This window comes from Pempheris klunzingeri, chromosome 23 (genome assembly GCF_042242105.1).
Source record: "Pempheris klunzingeri isolate RE-2024b chromosome 23, fPemKlu1.hap1, whole genome shotgun sequence".
NCBI lineage: Eukaryota > Metazoa > Chordata > Actinopteri > Acropomatiformes > Pempheridae > Pempheris > Pempheris klunzingeri.
This window is the reverse complement of record NC_092034.1, coordinates 17,712,113-17,731,733: the sequence shown is the minus strand read 5'-3', so window position 1 is coordinate 17,731,733 and position 19,621 is coordinate 17,712,113. Positions and strand designations below refer to the sequence as shown.

The window sequence follows — 19,621 nt, the reverse complement described above, 5'->3', positions numbered from 1 at the left end:
AGACAACTGAGGGAATCTCTACAACCGAGCAATCTGGAATGACTGTTGTAACAAGTGGATCAACAGATGGCACTTTACCAACAGATCGAACTAGTACAACATTTGACTTGTTTACTACTGTGGAAAAGTCAACATATCCATCAACTGAACTCCCCACTCGACCTCCCACTAAGATACCAACTGACTTTCCGACTCGACCTTCAACAGGAAAAACAACCCAACTGCCAACAGGAACTACATCTTTACTGCCAACTAAACCACCAACTGGACCACCAATCATAACATCAATAAACCCAACCACTAAGCCACCAACAACAGTTCCAACTAAACCATCTACAACAGCAACTGTTCCAACCACTAAAGAGCCATTACAATGCCAGAATGGAGGAACTTTCAATGGATACAATTGCACATGTGTTGTTGGACTCATTGGAACTCTTTGCGAATTTGTTAAAATCAGTCTCAATCCAGGTAAATCAGATATCTTCCTTCCTTTGAGTTTTACATTTAAATTTTCTAATTGGGATTAAGTGATTTTAAAATGTGTTATTATTCAACCAGAGTCAGTTTTATATATTTTTTCTCTCTTCACAGTTACACTCAACAGAGCAGTAGTGGTTAATGTGGTGATCAACGAAGAATATAATGACCAATATGATGATGTAACATCACGTGAATACAAAGAATTTGTTGGAAACTTCTCCAACCAGGTGAGATATGTGGATGAAGCATCTTTGTAAAGCAAAACCTGCCATATATGAATTGTACATTTCTAAACTATAAATCAAAGTAGCAGTGACCTCTTTGTCATCTTATATAGGTAATAGTCATAGTTAATTGTATAGTCAAGATGTATATAGTTATTATTGGCTGGAGTGTGTATGTGAAAACATACACACGTAAGAAACCTGGATCAATGTTAAGCACTATCCTCACTTAATACTCAAGCCAGAAAGTTTTAACCCATAGCAAACAATTGCAATCAAGCTTTTCAATCATCTGGTCCTCCAAATTTTGGCTTTTGTCATGATAATGAAGCAGCCCTGGGACAACAAATGAAAAAGTAGTTAATCAATCAATCAATCAGTCTTTATTTATATAGCGCCAATTCATAGCAGTGTTATCACAAGACGCTTTACAGAAAAAGCAGGTCTAGACCAAACTCTTTAATTAAGAGAGAGACCCAACGATTCAGGAATTCAAAATTAAGGATTCAAGAATCCCCACGAGCAAGCAAAAGTAGTGAACAATATCATTGTAGATTCATGTCATGCAACGTTGTAAAGCAGAGCCAAGTTGAAATCAAACAATTTGCTGCACTACATTTAATAGATATGAGGACTAAAAAGATTAATCAGCGTCCTTCATATCAAAGTGCAATCTGTTATAAAGTCTAAAATAGCTACACAAATTATCATTTATGTCAAGATGGCATTGTAAGTGGTTGTACTGTGTGTTAAGTGGCATAAGGAGTGTATCCTCTGTGTAACAACCAAAATATTGTATAGAACATGGGTTGAAGAGAGGTCACATGCAGTCTGTTAAACTGGGAAAACATAGACATTGTGTTTTTTGTTTTTTTTTTCAGATGGAGAAATATTACCTGACAAAGAAGATACAAAATTTTAAAGAAGTGGTGGTAATTAGTGTTAGGTACTTAGACTTTTTGAAAATAAAGGATTAATTATTGAAATAATCTTAAAGATGCACATTCTTTTTGATTTTTTGCACACTTTTAATATAATGCTGTTTTTTTTCCTTAAATTTCGCTTTTGTTCTTTTCTCTTAGCCGTGGAGACCCTCTAGTCAGATTCTCAAATAACATCATGGAACAGGTAAAGCTATTGAGACACTTCCAACAGTACATTGAATCAGACATGACAGATGAAAATTGGTCATTGATTGCTTTATGTTTATTTCAGATACGAATATTAGGTGAAGCCATGAGTATCTACAGGAGCACACCAAAAGCAAATGGGTAATTACAAAATAGACAACAACAAAGATTGTTCTTCTAGTAATGATAAATACATGAATTTAAAATGTAGATATCAGTTGAGTGAAACTGCACTGAGCAGCTGTTTCGTGGTAGTAACGCATACTGCAACTGTGTCGAAAATCTGATCCGACAATACCCTGTTAAGTAACTTTCAATCTTAGAACCCATTTGGTTACCTCTATGGGTGAGAACCAACCAGCAGATTTATGGATAATGGATAAGAGATACCCATTATCCATATATCCATATTAAGTTTATGTTCATGTTTGAATTGCATTGCACATTGGTGATTTTTTTTCACTCTCTGAGGTGAATAATTTTGTAGACACAGAGCTGCACAAGTGTTATCTTAATCAATCAGCATAAGAAGACTTTGGGAAAAAATATGTAAATAAGGATGGATGGAATTATCAAATTTGATTAAATTATTTTGTCAACTTACGGTTTTTATATTGACTAATCTAAATTTGAGTGACCTATAGTGCCTCAACTTGGGATTTATGAAGCAGGTGTATTTTCAACCAAAAATCGTACATTTTAGCACTGATCTCACCAACGCTTCATAATCTAAATTTGGAAAATCACAAATTTTAAGAACTTCTTTTAAGATTGTTTAAATGAAATTGACATATTGTATGAAATTCTTATTGCCACAGTGTTAGTGTCACACATGACGTGGTTCTGGTGATTCCAAATAACGTAAATGCTGAACAGCTATATGAGAAAGATGCTGAAGCAGTTCAGGAAGCTGCCGACACCCTTGTTAGCTGCACAGAAGGTAAGACAAAAATTTCATAATCATATACACAAGTAGAAAATCATGAGATTAAAAACCATATAAAAACAATCTTCTGACATGGTAAAGAAAATCTGTAAATAGTCCAAAAAAGTCCAAAGTTTGGTTTTGACATGTAAAAATGGTAATAACTGATATGCTAATATGCTCTCAATGACAGCAGCAGGTAGTTTTTTTATGATGATCACCATTTCAATTTGGCATGTCAGCATGCTGACATTCCCTTTTGGTTTTGTTGGTATTTGATCAAAAGTTGAAGAATTGGACAAATAAAAAAATGGACCTATTGATGGAATACTAAGCTGCCACCCAAATAATCAATTGAACCTGATTGATCAATTCAACATGAGAAGGGGCATGTTTGTCAGTAGTTGTTGATGTTTTGGCGATCCCTTTAGCGGTTATTGAGATATTTCACGATACAGGTGAAAATTTGACCTGGAATTCATCCTCTGGGGACCATTGAAGTCCATACTAATTTTCCTTGCAATCCATCCAATAGTTGTTGAGATATTTCTATCTGGACCAAAAAACTAAAAAAAATACTGTTGTGGATACTGTATGCTGTATATACGTCAAAATATTTTTTTATCCTCTCATTTTACAGAATGTCCTAATTTCAACATCACAGCTGAGCCCACAGTGAATAAAACGGAGGCTAATTTGGAATGTCAGTATTACCACGAGGCGTGTGTGTGTGTGTGTGTGTGTGTATTAAGTATGAAAATTACATTTATAATTTCATGTACTCTTTTGTTTGACTCTTCACACTGGCATTATTATAGCAGTAGCCATGACACGTTTTTGCATGCTTATACAAATTTAAGAGGCCCATTACATCATGAAAGTGTACTTCGCCCCATCCCCTTTAGTTAGACCAATTTTTGACCCTTTGAGATGTTACAATGAGAGTACATGTATGAATGGCAAAATTGGAATTAACAGTGTGGTTATTTGGCTCTTCATGTCTTCATTTCCTTCTCCTGTCATGTACCAGTGGCTTGTGGACATTTTGTTGAAGATCCAGATGTTGCTCAATACTACCAACCTCTGCCAATTGATGGAACGATAGCATGTGTGACTGTATGCCATATTCAACATTCACATCATAAAAGATGCTACAACAAGGGAGTCTGCAAAGTGTACAAAGTCTCAGGACCTTTTTGCGAGTAAGTTGATAACACTGTCAGTTTGATGCTTGTCTTACTACAGAGATGGTAGTTCACCTAGAAATGTGCACATATGGATCTACCTCACACTCAGCCCTCTACACGCCCGTATTCCATTTCCACCATAAAGCTTCTATTCAAATCACCTCATAGATGTTGATGCATAGAAATCATCCACTGATTATCAGCAATTTTACATAAAAACAAAATGAAAACTAAAATCATATTTGGTGTTATTTGATCTACTATACAATAGTAGAAGATATCAAAAATTACTGACACTCTGTTCTGGAATTCTTTAATGCTAGTTGTCTCTTTCCAACCGATGCATCAGGTAGGCTAGTTAACATGATTGAGATGAAAATGTTCACACTTCAGGAAAAGCCCACGCCAGACTTTCCTGAATATTGCCACCTGCCACATCTAGTCATTATCAAGTAGAAGTAGTAGTAGTAAAAAGTAGTACCACCCCAAATGCATGATTTTCAGATTATAAATAAATATTTTATATATACTGTGTGTGTATATATACAGTGGGTACAGAAAGTATTCAGACCCCTTCACTTTTTCCACATTTTGTTATGTTACAGCCTTATTCCAAAATGGATTTCCCTCATCAATCTACACACAATACCCCATAATGACAAAGTGAAAAAAGTTTTTTAGAAATTTTTACAAATATATTAAAAATAAAAAACTGAAATATCATATGTACATAAGTATTCACACCCCTTATTCAGTACTTTGTTGAGGCACCTTTGGCAGCAATTACAGCCTCAAGTCTTCTTGGGTATGATGCTACAAGCTTGGCACACCTGCATTTGGGGTGTTTTTCCCATTCTTCTCTGCAGATCCTCTCAAGCTCTGTCAGGTTAGATGGGGAGCGTCGCTGCACAGCTATTTTCAGAGATGTTCAATGGGGTTCAAGTCTGGACTTTGGCTGGGACACTCAAGGACATTCACAGACTTGTCCTGAAGCCACTCCTTTGTTATCTTGGCTGTGTGCTTCGGGTCATTGTCCTGTTGGAAGGTGAACCGTCGCCCCAGTCTGAGATCCTGAGCGCTCTAGAGCAGGTTTTCATCCAGGATGTCTCTGTACTTTGCTGCATTCATCTTTCCCTCTATCCTGACTAGTCTCCCAGTTCCTGCCGCTGAAAAACATCCCCACAGCATGATGCTGCCACCACCATGCTTCACCGTAGGGATGGTATTTGCCAGGTGATGAGCGGTGCCTGGTTTCCTCTAGACGTGACGCTTGGCATTCAGGCCAAATAGTTCTATCTTGGTTTCATCAGACCAGAGAATCACTGTGCTCTTCAGGACCTTCAATGCTGCAGAAATTTTTCTGTACCCTTCCCCAGATCTGTGCCTCGATACGATCCTGTCTCGGAGGTCTACAGACAATTCCTTTGACTTCATGGCTTGGTTTCTGCTCTGACATGCACTGTCAGCTGTGGGACCTTATATAGACAGGTGTGTGCCTTTCCAAATCAAGTCCAATCAATTGAATTTACCACAGGTGGACTCCAGTCAAGTTGTAGAAACATCTCAAGGACGATCAGTGGAAACAGGATGCACCTGAGCTCAGTTTTGAGTGTCATAGCAAAGGGTGTGAATACTTATGTACATGTGATATTTCAGTTTTTTATTTTTAATACATTTGCAAAAATTTCTAAACAACTTTTTTCACTTTGTCATTTGGTATTGTGTGTAGATTGATGAGGGAAAAAAAGAATTTAATCCATTTTGGAATAAGGCTGTATCATAACAAAATGTGGAAAAAGTGAAGGGGTCTGAATACTTTCCATACCCACTGTGTATATATATATATATGTGTGTGTGTGTATATATGTATATATATGTATATATATGTGTGTGTGTGTGTGTATATATGTGTGTATATATGTATGTATATATATATATATATATATATATATTTGTATCTTTCAATTAATATTCTTCAAATAGACACTTAATTGGAAAGTAAATCAAAACTAAAGCAGCTAAGCGCTGAGCTTTTTGTAGTGACAATACAAGTGCAGCATTACAAGCAGTTCACATTTCTATTTTTTTCTGTATTGTCATTATTGTGTTCTTGTTATATCACTACTACTACTACTAATGTGAAAAACACAATAACTAATTTCATAACAATTTCTTATGTCCTAGATCAGTGGTCGGCAACTAGCGGCCCACGGGCCAAAATTGGCCCGCCGCCAATAATACCTGGCCCACCAGGTGAAATTAGGCGGTCGCCTAGAGCACCAGCTGCTGGAGGGGCGCTGCCAGTAATAATTTGCATCCCCGAGTGGCGCCCCCCATCCGTCTGCAGCTGTTGAGACGCGCGCGCACCCCACCCCCCACCCCCCCGTCCGGCGCTCCTGAGGCGCACGCCGCCCCCCCCCCCCACAAATTGTGTTTGTTGATAAATGCTTTAACAAGGATATAGAATAATAACACTTAATGTTAAAATCTTTTTAACAATAGTTAAACAACGTAGCCCTCTAGCTGTCCACACATATTACTGATAAGGAAGGACATTATGTCTTTATGAAAGGGATTCTCAACTCTGGGGAAGTAACATTACTAATGTTTATAGACCACCAGTACAGGAAAAATTGGTAATCAAGAAAATATTTGACATGATTACCATCAAAGTATCTGGTATTTTAATTTGTGAAGGAGACTGGAATGTCCAGTCTTAGACTCCACAAATCCAACAAAAATGTTTAATCCTGGAACATTAAACTTGTTCACCCTTGTACGTCATATGGCATGATGTTTATGTAATCAATCACATCATGGTGAAATCGCTTTTAACAACCAATAGCCCCTTTTCCACCGCAGGAACTTTTTTCATTTACCTGGGATTTTGAAAAACCTCTGCGCGTTTCCACCGAAATTACCCGGGGAAAAAACTCTCCCTCAACCCCAAACTTTCCCTGAAAAAAGTTCCTAGTAGCGAGGTGGTACTTTTCAGATTACCCGGAATTGTTGAGGGGCAGGGCTGTGTGCTGAAGCACGCTGATTGGTGGAGCACACTTGCAACATTCCGCACTTCCGTGTTTAAGCCAGTGTGGCTGCAACTTGTTTATTTCATTTCTAAAAGCTTCACTTCGTTTGTATTTTGATCAGTGTTTCCCCTACCATTATATTAGGGGGGCGTCCCGTCCCCCAACGGCATCATGGTCTACATGGTGGCGCGTTTACAATTCTCCTCTGCTCTCTGTACCGCACTATGAGAAGTGGACGGATGATGAGGTCCAGGCTCTTTTGAGCGTATTATAAGAAGCTGAAGGACAACAACAGTCGCAGTGGGTCCGACCGCCGTACTATACGTCAGCCTGATTTGAATGAATGTTCCAGAACTTTGAGGTGCAGTGGAAACGCAAACCACACAGATGACCTGCAATTCTTTTACCCAGGTAAATAGATTCCTGGTAATAAAAGTTCCTGGAAATGTTGGTGGAAAAGGGGCTAATGATAATTATTCTGACCCCACGTGGAATTTCCAGGACCAAAAAACAACCATACACACCAGCCAATTGTAATTGCATGTTCCCCCACTTAGGGGAACAGCTTTTTTTCTATCTGCACATTAATAGTCAAATATAAGTTACTGAATAAGCCTTATTTAAAGCTCATGCTCAGCAACCACAACAGAGGTCGGCTCAACTTACTCCGTCGTGATGGCACAAATTTCATTAACACCTTCGACTTTCATCTCCTTCAACACCTAAAACCTGCTTTCTGATTTCTGTGTTATTCGGGTAACCTTATTCGGTCTTAAATTATTGTTTAACTCTGGCAAAACTAAATGTATGCTTTTTTCTAACTGACTTAGACTGACTTCTGGTTTGATGACAAGCCGCACTGTAAGAAGCACATTACCAAACTGTATCTCCCATTGTTTAAATATCAAGTCCATGGTTCTCCTAGAACTGCAGAAAGCAAAATTGTTCAGGCAGCCTTTTAGTTATGAAAATGGTGATGTCACATACATGTCTATCATTCTGCCCTTAAGCTGTTTACTGTATGAGAAAGTTGGGTGGCAGTCACTGACAGTGAGAAGAGAATGGCACTGTATCCTTTTTACACACTAAATGCATTCACACTAAGCAGTGTGAATGCATTTGTTTGCTTTAAAATTAATGTTGCCCCTATGTTGATGTCCTTGACCTATGTAATGTCAAAGTTGTTGATGTAGACTGTAACTTCTTTATTTTCAGTATTTCTCATGTTTCTATGTTGCATATGTACTATAACCATGGCATCCTTGTTAAAGACTGCTCTCAATTGCCTTCCCTAGTTAGATAAAGGTTGAATTAAAAAAAAAAATAAAAAATGTGTCATAAAGTTCAACGTATTCACAATGTGTAACGGTAACTGCTACCTTTTTGCCACCTCTTCCTTCCTGTTTCAGGTGTCATGATGTGGATGGGACTTGGTACTTGAGAGATGACTGTAGCTTTCCTGTACAGAAGATTGCTTTCTATGCTGGGATATGTCTGACCTTTGCTTGTCTGTTGCTGGTGGTTGGAGTCTTGATTGCGTTCCGTATTCTGAGGAGCGAGAAATGGCAAAGAAGGTAAGCTATACACTGACATGAATGGTTGTTAGTCAGCACATAAAGATGAGATAAAATCTGGGCTTTAGTCTTAGTTCAGCTCAGTTAACCATAATTTGCATTAAATATGTTCAGCTACCATAAATGTGAATGATGATGACATCAAAGTTAAATTTTTTTCTGCCATATCTCCCCTTGTCCTTCACTCATGCACCCCCACTATATATATACTATATAACTATAGCCAGGCATGGTTCAGGAGTTGTTATTAGATAAATTGATACTTTTGTTCATTTAGAATTTTAGCCAAGGTTTGTCAAGGTTCAACATCAGGGTTAGACAACTCAGTCATAAATTACTTTTTTGTATATCTAAGCATGTTCATTCTAAAAATCATGTATATCTTTTGTATCGTTATTTGATTTAACCCTGTAAAGCCTGAAACATGAAATAATTGCCAGAAAATTCAAATTTTTTGAAACTGGAGTGTTTATTGAACCTTCTGACAAATTACAAAAACACATTACATTTTTTAAAGTTTAAATTTGTATCATTTTTGCTACATCCAGCATTTGCTTTGTTTATAAAACAGATAAAATACAAAAACCACAAAAAATATCACATTGATGATGTAGAGGTCTCAAAAACGTATGTATCAAATATGATACACTTGGTGTTACAGGGTTAAGATATTTTGAAATGATATTTCACATTACAGGGTCAACCCGGGTTTATGGTGTCTGGAACAGGAATTCCCTTGCACTTTGCTTTTTAGAGCACAGGATAAATGTTTATTCTGTAATGAAGCTGATGTGATAAAAGCTGTCCTGCTGTGTCTGTAGGAATAGGGCCATGACAGAATCAATGGTTCACCAGTGGCTGGATGAGGACATTGAGTGGTCCAGATCAAACAGTGACATTCACAGTGCTGGTAATGTATTTAATACATACAGACACACACACACACACACACACACACACACACACACACACACACGCTTCTTATGTTCAGCGTATAGTGTTAGCCTCACAACTCAAGTGAACTTTCTGATTTAGATTTATATTGTCAAAATAAAGCAATGAAATCTGTGATCATAGAGCCGAGGGACTCTGTGGTAATTCTCAGTTTGTGCTATTTAAAAATATAGCATAAATATGTCCCTTGCAAAATGTGCCAAAAAGCAAAATGTTTGATTTGAAGTAAGAACATTTGCATTGTGTCAGTCTGACCAGGTGCAAGCTAAGGATTTCAACATGTTTCATGCTTCAGGGTGTGTCCTCTGTGGACATGCAGAGGAATGACTTAAATACTGAAGTTCTTTGGGGAAGCTGTATCCTCTGAAGGAAATGCTGACAAGCTGATATAGCTGGTTTTCCTTCTGCATTTTTAGAAGAATTAAGGGTTGAAAATAAATATGGTATATTCACTATCCAAAGCCTTTGGACTAGGTCCTTAAAAATACAGTGTAATGGGGGAACATTCATGCACACAGCATGACATCTTAAAGCTACATGAATTGATCTTTTAGAGATCATTTAGGGGCAGCATAATAAGCTATAAACACAACACTGAATGCTATGGCTTTATAAAGTTGAATGTCAATTGTGCATTTATTTACACATCCTGCAGACACAGCAACGTTAGCATTCATTTGGAGTCATGTTTGGGTCCACCTGATGGATATTCAAGTTTGAGTGTTAGGGCCACATTGAGTGAAAGAAAATCAGATTTTGAGAATAAAGTTGAAATATTATGAGACTAAAGTAATCATTTTGATTAAAGAAGAAAAATTAAAACAGTTTTCCTGATTATGCATAAATGTCATCATCGTGTGGCTTATTGTCCAGACAAATGCTAACTTCAAAACCTCTGATGAAGTACAGTGCACCACTGTTACCCTAAGCTTTTTGATGGGAAACATCCTAGAGTGAGGAGACAGTCCCAGCCCGAGGTGGCTGTAAGTGAGGGGGCGTCACACTGTAGTCCAAACACAAGTCAAAAATAGAAACTGGAGGCTACAGTAGCCTGTCCCTATGGGCTGTCAGCAAATGTTAAGACATGCACTTGTACTCCAGTCAACCTATGAAGATAATATAGGCTCTGACTCCAAGCAATCTATTCTTTTATCACTTTTTTTCTCAAAATATTATGATTTTGTACTCAAAATACCACAATTTTGTCCTGGAAATGTCACAACTTTTAGACTTAAGACTTAATCTTCGAACTTTTCAATGCCCATAATACTAGGTTATATGGTTTCTACCAATGTCTGAGAAAAATATAAAATGCTCCACTATGTTCACCAGCTAGTTGATAACTTTGTCTGCCTGCTGTTTGGTACCAACTGTGAATTTATCTAAGCTTTTTATGGGAAACAGCCGCCTGATGATGCTGTTAGAAACCACACAGATGACAGTGGAGATTTTGTTTTGTTTTGGCTTTGTGGTTTTAAAACTCTCCATAGAGATGAGAAAACCTTTGTGGTAATATTCTAATTTTTTTAAGGATATGAGTCCTTAATTGACAACATGACACAAGTACAGAGCAGAACAGACAAAACAGGACAAAAAACTTTGTCAGCCCATATTAGAAGCTCCTGTATCTTGCCTGCACATTGTGTGTCTTTCTCCCACAGCTTTGCCTACCTGACAAAATGTCACAGTGACAACTGCCAAGCAAAGCAATGATATCATATCAAAGGACAATGGAGTATTGGGGCCACAGAAAAAACACACAAAAAATTAAGTATTCTAAAATTTGAGAAGTCAAAAAGTCATAATATGACAATAAAGAAAAGTCAAAATATGACAAAGGACAAAAGTAAATATTTTAAGAGAAATATTTTAATATTTCAAGAAAGTTTAGCAAAAAAATCTTAATCTTAATTTTTAATAAATCAAAAATAATAATAAAATTAAAATAAAATTAGGCCACAAAATGGGTGAGAGGTCAAAATAGAAGGTGATTGTGTGTCAAAAGATAACTTTTTTGTTATTTGTCTATTAATTTCTACACAAAAAAATTTCTCCACGTCCCTCAATTTTTGCTCTTCCGATATTTCCCCTCTAAATTAACAAGTGAAATTACAACTTAATTCTCATAATCTCATGACTATTGTCTCATAAAATCCCAACTTTATTCTTGTAGTATTATGAATTTTTAACAAAATGTTGTGACTTTTTCATAAAATATGGGATTTGTGACTAATTGTGGCCCTTTAGGTTTCATGTGCTTGCATAATGTTACACTTTTATAGAATAGCTGTTCTATCCTCTTGGCTAATACTTTGAACTTACTTTGAGCAAAATAGGGCCGTCATTTCTGGTTTGGAGACAAAACCAGAAACCACGGACCCATGCACTGTTGTTCCAGCATAAAATGAGATTTATTCTGTGTGTGATCACCCAATAACCTCTCACTGTTTTCTTTCCTAAATGTATTTTTTTAGGAGATTTAGACAACCCCTGTTACACATATGATGGATCAAGTTTCTACAGAGAGGACCAAGGTTTTTACATAGAACCTGTTTTCCAGCAGAGTCAACCATCTTCACACACTAGATCGAACACGCTGGACACTGAGTACCCCCTGTCAGATACTCCATATGGACACAGTACTCTAACTACTACTACCCTTTCATTTTCTAACGTTGGACTCTCACAGTCCAGCCTGCCGCAACCACAGAGAGACTTCTCATCCAACCAGCCGGTCAGTGCACCCCAACAGAGAAGATTAGTTTCATACTTTTACAGATAACTTTGCTTTCAAAATGGAGTTTGAATAAAGAAAGAATAATTCATAAGGATCATTCCATTTATTGACACAACTTTTCCCTCATGTGCATCAATTGAATTTGTTCTTCTTAAAACAGTTTTTTCTTTGCTGTTGATTCATTCGTTTCTTTCTGTCCACAGATGAGGATCAGAAGGCCTCAGATTAGGACTTCCGGGAACGTCGGAACAATGCAATAAAGAAGTCTGTTGATTTTGTCACTTGCTCTTGCATGTTTTTGCTGTTACGGTATATGATGAATGAATATCTCAACCTGCTGCTTTTAGGTGTTTACGGCACTGTTTAATTTATTTATTTGTTGTTTTTTGTAATAATCAAAATCCAATAAATCTATTTATGATTTTGTGATTATAGCCTAACATGGAAGAAAAAAATATCTCTTTTTACATTATAAAGATTATTCTAAGAAAATTAGAAATGAGTGGAAGTACAGACATTTTGACTATTTAAAAATGCTCCTGGCTATTCTGAAGTTGTTGTTTACATGTGCATGCAGATAATTATTGTCCAATATAATACTATAACAGACTGAGGTAAGAGGAACAGTAGTACTATGCATACTGTGTAGACATGTTGACATTATAGTACAGAGCCACAGTGGATTAAAAGATTTAGTAGTAAACATAACTTTGACTAAATGTGACAAAATGAATTTTCAGACGTCTCAAAAGAATACATAAAAAGCCACTATGAATGAACTTGAGGACAAATTTAAGTCCAATATTCTTTCCTCAGATCTGATTTGGTCTCCATCAACTTCTAAAATAAGAAAATATTGTTCTCGGCTTTTCGATGCCCCACTATCTTCAACAACTAATCTCTAACTTTGTCCTCCTGCTGTTTGGTGCTGACAGGTGGTGTGCAGTGTTTATCTGAGCGTTCTTTCTGAAATAGCTAGACGTGGGGTAGATAAGAGCACTGACGTTGAACAGTAAATCTGCCATAATACCAAAGTGCAGAGTGTGATAATCCGCTGTTGGTTTCTTACTCCGAGCAACCTCTTTGACCAATTCTTAGTATAAAAACATTGATTAGTGCACCTTTATCATGACACAACATTAAATCAAAACCTATGTTAAGTTAAAAATTCTGCAGTGGAAAATTTCTGTTTAATTTTGGGCTACAAGCGTTGTCTGTAAAAGAGAGACCTTTGATGGGCGTGTCTCAAGTTCAAAGGAACTTTCATTATCTTGCATATGATCAATTTCCATCATTATTATTGTCAATGCCCGCTAAATTGCACATCCTAATGTCTGGTCACATCAGGAAATGGCAAAAATCCAGCAGACCAGGGTTATAAAATGTAATGCTGAGAAACAGTTGATATGATAGCTCCCTCCATTTCAGACTTTGGCAGTACACTGTTTTGTTTGGCTAGTTTTTCAATTTTGAACTCCATGTGAAAGCACCAAGCAAATATGTTTTTTTTTTTAACTAACCTATTAACAAATCCATGATGTTGGCCTTGATTTTGGCCTCAACTTTCTTTGGCTAACTGTATAGAACTGTGTTTCATGATTGTATATATTGTTTTTATTTTATTTATATTTGATTTATTAGTTTTATTGTAAATGTAATTATCTGTATATATTATGTTCTATGTGTGTGTAACACGAAGGAGCAACAACTTATATTGCAAAACCCCTTGTTGTAAAATGTTATAAAATGAATAAAGCTCGAGCCATGATAATGTAAGAAACAATCAGCAAGGTCTCAGGTTGAACCTATAAGTCTAAAAGACACAAGCTGGTAATGAGGACTGTGTTCACAGTGTGTGTGGGGGGGGGTACTTTCAGTATGGAGCCACTAGGGGTCACTGTAGTCTTGCTTTAACAGTGCTTCCATCACTGTAGTGAGGTGAGGAAATGGCTGTAAAAGGGAGTAACAGATGGTTAACTGATAAAACAAAGAATACTTAACCAAACTTTGACAATTGTATATTTAAATTTACACTCAAATGTTAACTGTACATATTGAATCCAAAAATCAATGAATGTATTATTACCAAGATCTGTGATAATTAATTATTAATCAATTATCAGAATTGGGTAAATTCTAGAATGTAATTCAGGAATTTTCATTTACAAAATTATTGTTAAAACACGGGGCATATATATATATATTTCAATAATGTGAGGAAGTCCTAAGTGTCATAAACGTTTTAAAGTTTCTACTTATGAGGGGGTTTGAATCTTATTTCAATGTACATCCATTTTAACCAGTGAGAGAGTGTGTGTGAATCTGCAAAGAAGTGAAAGCTAGAGGCAAAATCCAAGATGGCTACAGACAAGGAATTGTCCCTTCCTTTGTAGGGCCAAAGGAATCCACAACCATGGAGGAATCACAGACTACAGACAGTGGAGATGTGCATGCAGCTCCTGTGTCTGTGTGAAATAGAACTAACATTTTGGTGGGGTGGCTAAACACATATCACATCAACCAAAGTTATTTAATAAAATTCAAGGAAATGCATACATGTTAACAAGGTTAAACAGTTCAGCTTTGCCATGTACAGTTATGTACAGCTATGCTATGTATGCCCAGTCAAGGTTTGTTACTGGTCTTTGGAAAGAGAAAGGGGGACGTCCTTGGCGTGCTGCTCTCTTAGCTGGCAAATCCATTGGTGAGCTAGGTTGAGGTCCCAATGTAGATGTAGCTGTCCTTACTGTTCAGTGTTCCAATTTCAGATTAGAAAGTCGTGCCTTTTTTCTTTGCTAGTGAGCCACTTGGGTCTAACTTGTTTTGTGCTCTTCTTTACTTGAAAAAGTCAGCTGGCAGACTTACCAGCTGGTACTAATCAACTTGTTCAGACGGGATTTCATGTTGCTACGATGAAGAAGGTGGTGTGTTTTGTAAAGAGCCGGTAGCTGCGGGCCTCCTCAGCACACATCTGTCCGCCCTGACGTCAGTAATACCGCCACTCCCTCACTGTATTTGTGGTGCCATGTGAAAGTAACAGTAAATAACACTCATTTATTTCTAACATGTAGTTAACATATATTTCAGTTTTCTTTTATAATCAGTTTGCAGTAACAGTTTTAGACACCAAAACTACTTGGTTAGGTTTAGGAAAAGATGATGGTTTAGGTTAAACTCATAAGTCAAATATAAAAGGCAGTGTACATGAAACACAAAATATCTTCTTTCCAAAATACATCTGGATTTAGATCAGAATCAAACCCGGCGTTTTTAAAACCCTGGCAACAGCGACCAGGCATTTTTATTATTTCTGTGAACAAGGTAAACGGCTACACGCAAACCAAACACTCCATGTCCTTAGTTGTGTTTGTGCCGCATACAAATGACGCCACTGGAGTTTCGGGCCGCCTTGCTATGACAACCCCACCCACTTTGAGGTGGTACGCAACTGTAATGGAAAACGACCCAAACAGAGTCGAGTCAAGTCGAGTAGAGCTAAAACTGTGTAATGGAAAAGCGCCATTAGAGGCTTGAGGCGCCAAATGAGTAAGCTTGTTTGCTTTCCTACGTTTTGGAGTAAAAAGTATGTATGAAGAGTGAAAACTGTGGGAATGAGAGCAAGCTTTTTTTCAAGAAGTAATAATATAAAGTAATACTCATAAAATAATAAAGAGGGAAGAGAACAAAAGTATGACAGCTGTTCGTGTAAAACAATGTTATTCCTTCATAAAATGTTATTATGAAAAAATCAAATCAAAATCCTAAAAAACCAAAGGTGACATCAATAAAAGAAAATAATAAAGTAACAACAATACATGTCGTATGTTACTATATGTTATCACAAACATATTGTGTGTGGGAATGTTTCTGTTGTGAGTTGCTGTGAAAATGCACTCAGTGAGTCTTGCAGGCCGCAAATGCTGTCTGTCCACATGGCTGAAGAACTACAATAAAGAGATTCACTTTGAATGGAGAGAGAAAAAAAACTGTACATTTGTCTCTGGTGGTTTGAATGGGTGCTAAAAATGTCTATGTGACTGAAGGGCAGAAATGTGAAGCTGATATATTTAGGGCATTCATTTATTTTAATGCTACTATATTTTGCTGCTTTATGTTGATTCTTTCGCAGTCATTTCTATGTGAATTAACTGTTTATTTGAAAAGATATCCGATGATCATGCACATGAGCCACAGAGAGAGATTTTGGCCTCATGCTCCTTTCAGCTTTAAACATGTTTATTAGCTCAGTCCATAACTGTAGTCCTGTTAATATGTCATCAACACCTGTGAAGTAAGATGGAGATGACGCTGCACGTCAGACAGTTCTCTGCGTCCTGATAATGGACACCTCAAAGGGCATTATCCTAAACCATATCATATACCATGGTCGTTTGCTAAACAATGAAGACCATTCATTTACATTTTCATGCATTTTGCAACCAAAATCTAAAGTTTTTCACAAGCCGTAATCAATCATTAGTTTCTTATGCAATGGAAACTTAACTACTCCAGTAAATAGGACGGATCATAGACACGATGTACCATCGGGAAATATTTCTTGTCCGCTCAGTTCATAGATCCCTATGGCTCAGTTGTTAGCTAGAAAGCTACCATTATACTAGCAAAATTCAACATAAATAATGCTGCGTACGGTTGACAAAGTATAATGTCACAGTATTTTTCACAACAAGACTAGCGCGCTAACCAGCTATGTCACTGTGCCCAAATCAATATCAAGATTTTCACAGACAAATGAATGGCCGTGCATAATGTTACTGTCGGCTGCATCCTGAAGCTACAAGCTGAATGTGAGATGTGAGATGATCGCTTGTGCAGACTTCATCCTGTAGCATTGTTGCCCTGATTTTCCACACAGCAACAGTTTTTCAGTCTCAGTGAGGTTAGAGGGGATCAGTCTACTTCCTGTAGCTTATATGTCTCCATCATGTGGTGTTCAGAGGTCAAGACATTGAAGGACCAACATTACAATCACTGTTAGAAATAAGCTAGCTTGATAAATTGTGAACAGAGGCTCTGACTGGGTGTCTGTTGCTATGGTTACTCCAGCCAGAGCATTCATTTAGAAATCGTTTAATGGACATTCAGCAGCCAATCAGAATCAAGTATTCAACATAAAGTTGGAATGAAATATTTTTTACCTCTTCTCATGAAATGATTGTGACAATGTGATTTATTCTGATCAATCTCTTCCAAACATCACAGTGAAAATGAAACCACAATTAGCCTTTGCAAACTGTGTATTCAGGCTTGAACAAAATTGGGGGTATTGAACAACAGGATTAAGGGCTTTGTTAAAATTTTTCAACCTTGGTCAATTTGACAGCACATATTTGAGGGGATTTCATGCATAAGAATGTCCAATATTACTCTTTCAAATGTCACTCAGTCACTAATATTGAGCACGGCCACCCCTGACACGGATCAATGCATTAAGACGTCGTGGCATACTGTCCACAAGCTTGTTGATGCCGTCAATGGGCAGGGCGTCCCACTCGTCGGTCAGATCCCGGGCTAATTCCTGTTGACTGAGGAATATTGTCCCTCTCATTAAGGGCTCGGCCTAAGGCATCCCAGGCATGCTCGATAGGGTTCATATCAGGGGAGTAAGCAGGCCATGGCATCTGCTGCACCCCCTCTGCATCAAGAAAATCTGTCACTGCAGCTGCCCTATGTGCTCTTGCTTTGTCGTCTTGCAGCCTAAAGTTGTTCCCATAGTGTGGGTGGCAATGATTCTCCAGGATGTCCCGGTACACGACAGCATTGACGTTTCCATCCAGCACTACCAATGGCATTTTTCCTCCATAATGAATAAAGGCCCATACCATCACTGAGCCGTCACCTCCTTGAGTGGTTTCCTGGATGCAGTCATCGCGGAGGTTCTCTCCACGTAATCACCGCACCATTTGTCTTCCATCTATACGGTCAAGGATGTAGCAGCTCTCATCCATAAAGACAGCATGTCGCCAGTGCTCAAGCTGCAATCCTCTGTGCTCCCTAGCCCAGCGAAGTTGAGCAACTCTGTGTTGAACAGTTAGGCGTGGACACTTCATTTGTCTTGCTCGGTAACCATCTTTGATTTACAGTTTGGCGGGAAATGTTGATTCCATGGTGTGGTTCGCTGGCATTTTCCAATTTCTACAGCACAGATTAAGCAGTTGCTGATCCTCTTGTCTGGTACTTAGTCATGGTCGTCCTGGAGATTTTCGTGGTCTCGAATGACCCTCCTCTCGATGATGTATGAGGATTTTACAGACTGCATTCTGTGATATTCCAAGAAAATCAGCAATGTTGGCTTGCTTGTGTCCGTCCTGTCGAAGTGCAAGCACTGTTTGGCATATTGCCAGTTGTGTCGGACAAGGCATTGCCTAGGGAACTTCGTCAAATTTGGTTGAAAATTATATAGGAAATTCAGAAAACATGGACTTACTGGATACAGACTTTAAGGAGGAAAAGGACAACACAGCACCAAACAATAACTGGGACTCAGTATGTAATCATTGCACCTGGTCAAAGGTGATTACTGATGTGTATAAATAGGAATAAAATGAGGAATGTGTCTGAAAAAATAATTATTCCAACTTTATGGGCAACAGTGTATATGACACAAGTTAATGGTGTTGCACTGAACTGCAGTATATTGTTTCTGGAGATAAAAATAAACTTGATACGTGAAACAGATGGATATGCAGTCTGAGTTAATTGTACTGGACAAGCATGTTGACACATACATGGACATAGACTGACTCTGTGTCAGTGGCTCTAGATATAAACACTGAGCGTCATCCTTTAGTACCTCATCCTCTGAACATCCTCTGAAGGGTTGAAACTGTAACACACAAGCTGCAGGAAATACACGGAATCTCTGAACTAACTGAGATTTGGATCATATCATCACTTTCTGGTCGCATCTTTGAACAGTTTACACATAGTGATTGTCACTCATGGGAACAAGCCTGTGATCTTGGGCTTTTGTGTGATCTTAAACACCTGTCTGCAAGCAGAAAATCAGGGCTAAAATAACATCATCTCCAATCCCACATTTAACTCGCTGCTTCAGGCTGGAGGTTACAGTAATGTTACACATGGCCACTCATTTGTTTAAGTTAATGTTGATTTGGGGACAGGGACATGGCTGCTTGGCTAGCTAGTCTTGCTAAACATATTGTGTAATCACTAAGTGTCATTTGTCAATCATATAGCAGTGTTATTGGCCAAAGCCAAAGGGTTATATGAGCAGACTAGACTACCTAAGATTCCATTGCTTAAAAATCTTATGGGATGGTAATGATTGTTTCTCACATTGACCAGATTCTCAGGCGTTACCAGGGAAAGTTATGGCTTGTGAAAATATTTAAGA

General features: G+C 37.8%; 1 protein-coding gene across 1 annotated transcript; it reads left to right on the top strand.

The window, feature by feature from the left end:
• The first annotated feature begins 342 nt into the window (after window positions 1-342).
• Window positions 343-12,503, top strand: LOC139223286 (mucin-17-like). The gene is made up of 12 exons (XM_070855263.1): window positions 343-471; window positions 595-710; window positions 1,589-1,653; window positions 1,790-1,835; window positions 1,923-1,978; window positions 2,656-2,777; window positions 3,403-3,465; window positions 3,793-3,964; window positions 8,388-8,552; window positions 9,374-9,462; window positions 11,981-12,240; window positions 12,447-12,503. The coding sequence occupies exons 3-12, from the start codon at window positions 1,589-1,591 to the stop codon at window positions 12,501-12,503; spliced, it is 1,095 nt and encodes a 364-aa protein (XP_070711364.1). The 5' UTR covers window positions 343-471; window positions 595-710.
• The last annotated feature ends 7,118 nt before the right edge of the window (window positions 12,504-19,621 follow it).

Coding starts and splice junctions, on each gene's coding strand:
- LOC139223286 (XM_070855263.1), top strand. CDS start 1,589: ATGGAGAAATATTACCTGACAAAGAAGATACAAAATTTTAAAGAAGTG. Junction 1,836..1,922: donor CAAATAACATCATGGAACAG/GTAAAGCTATTG, acceptor TGTTTATTTCAG/ATACGAATATTAGGTGAAGC. Junction 2,778..3,402: donor CCTTGTTAGCTGCACAGAAG/GTAAGACAAAAA, acceptor CTCATTTTACAG/AATGTCCTAATTTCAACATC.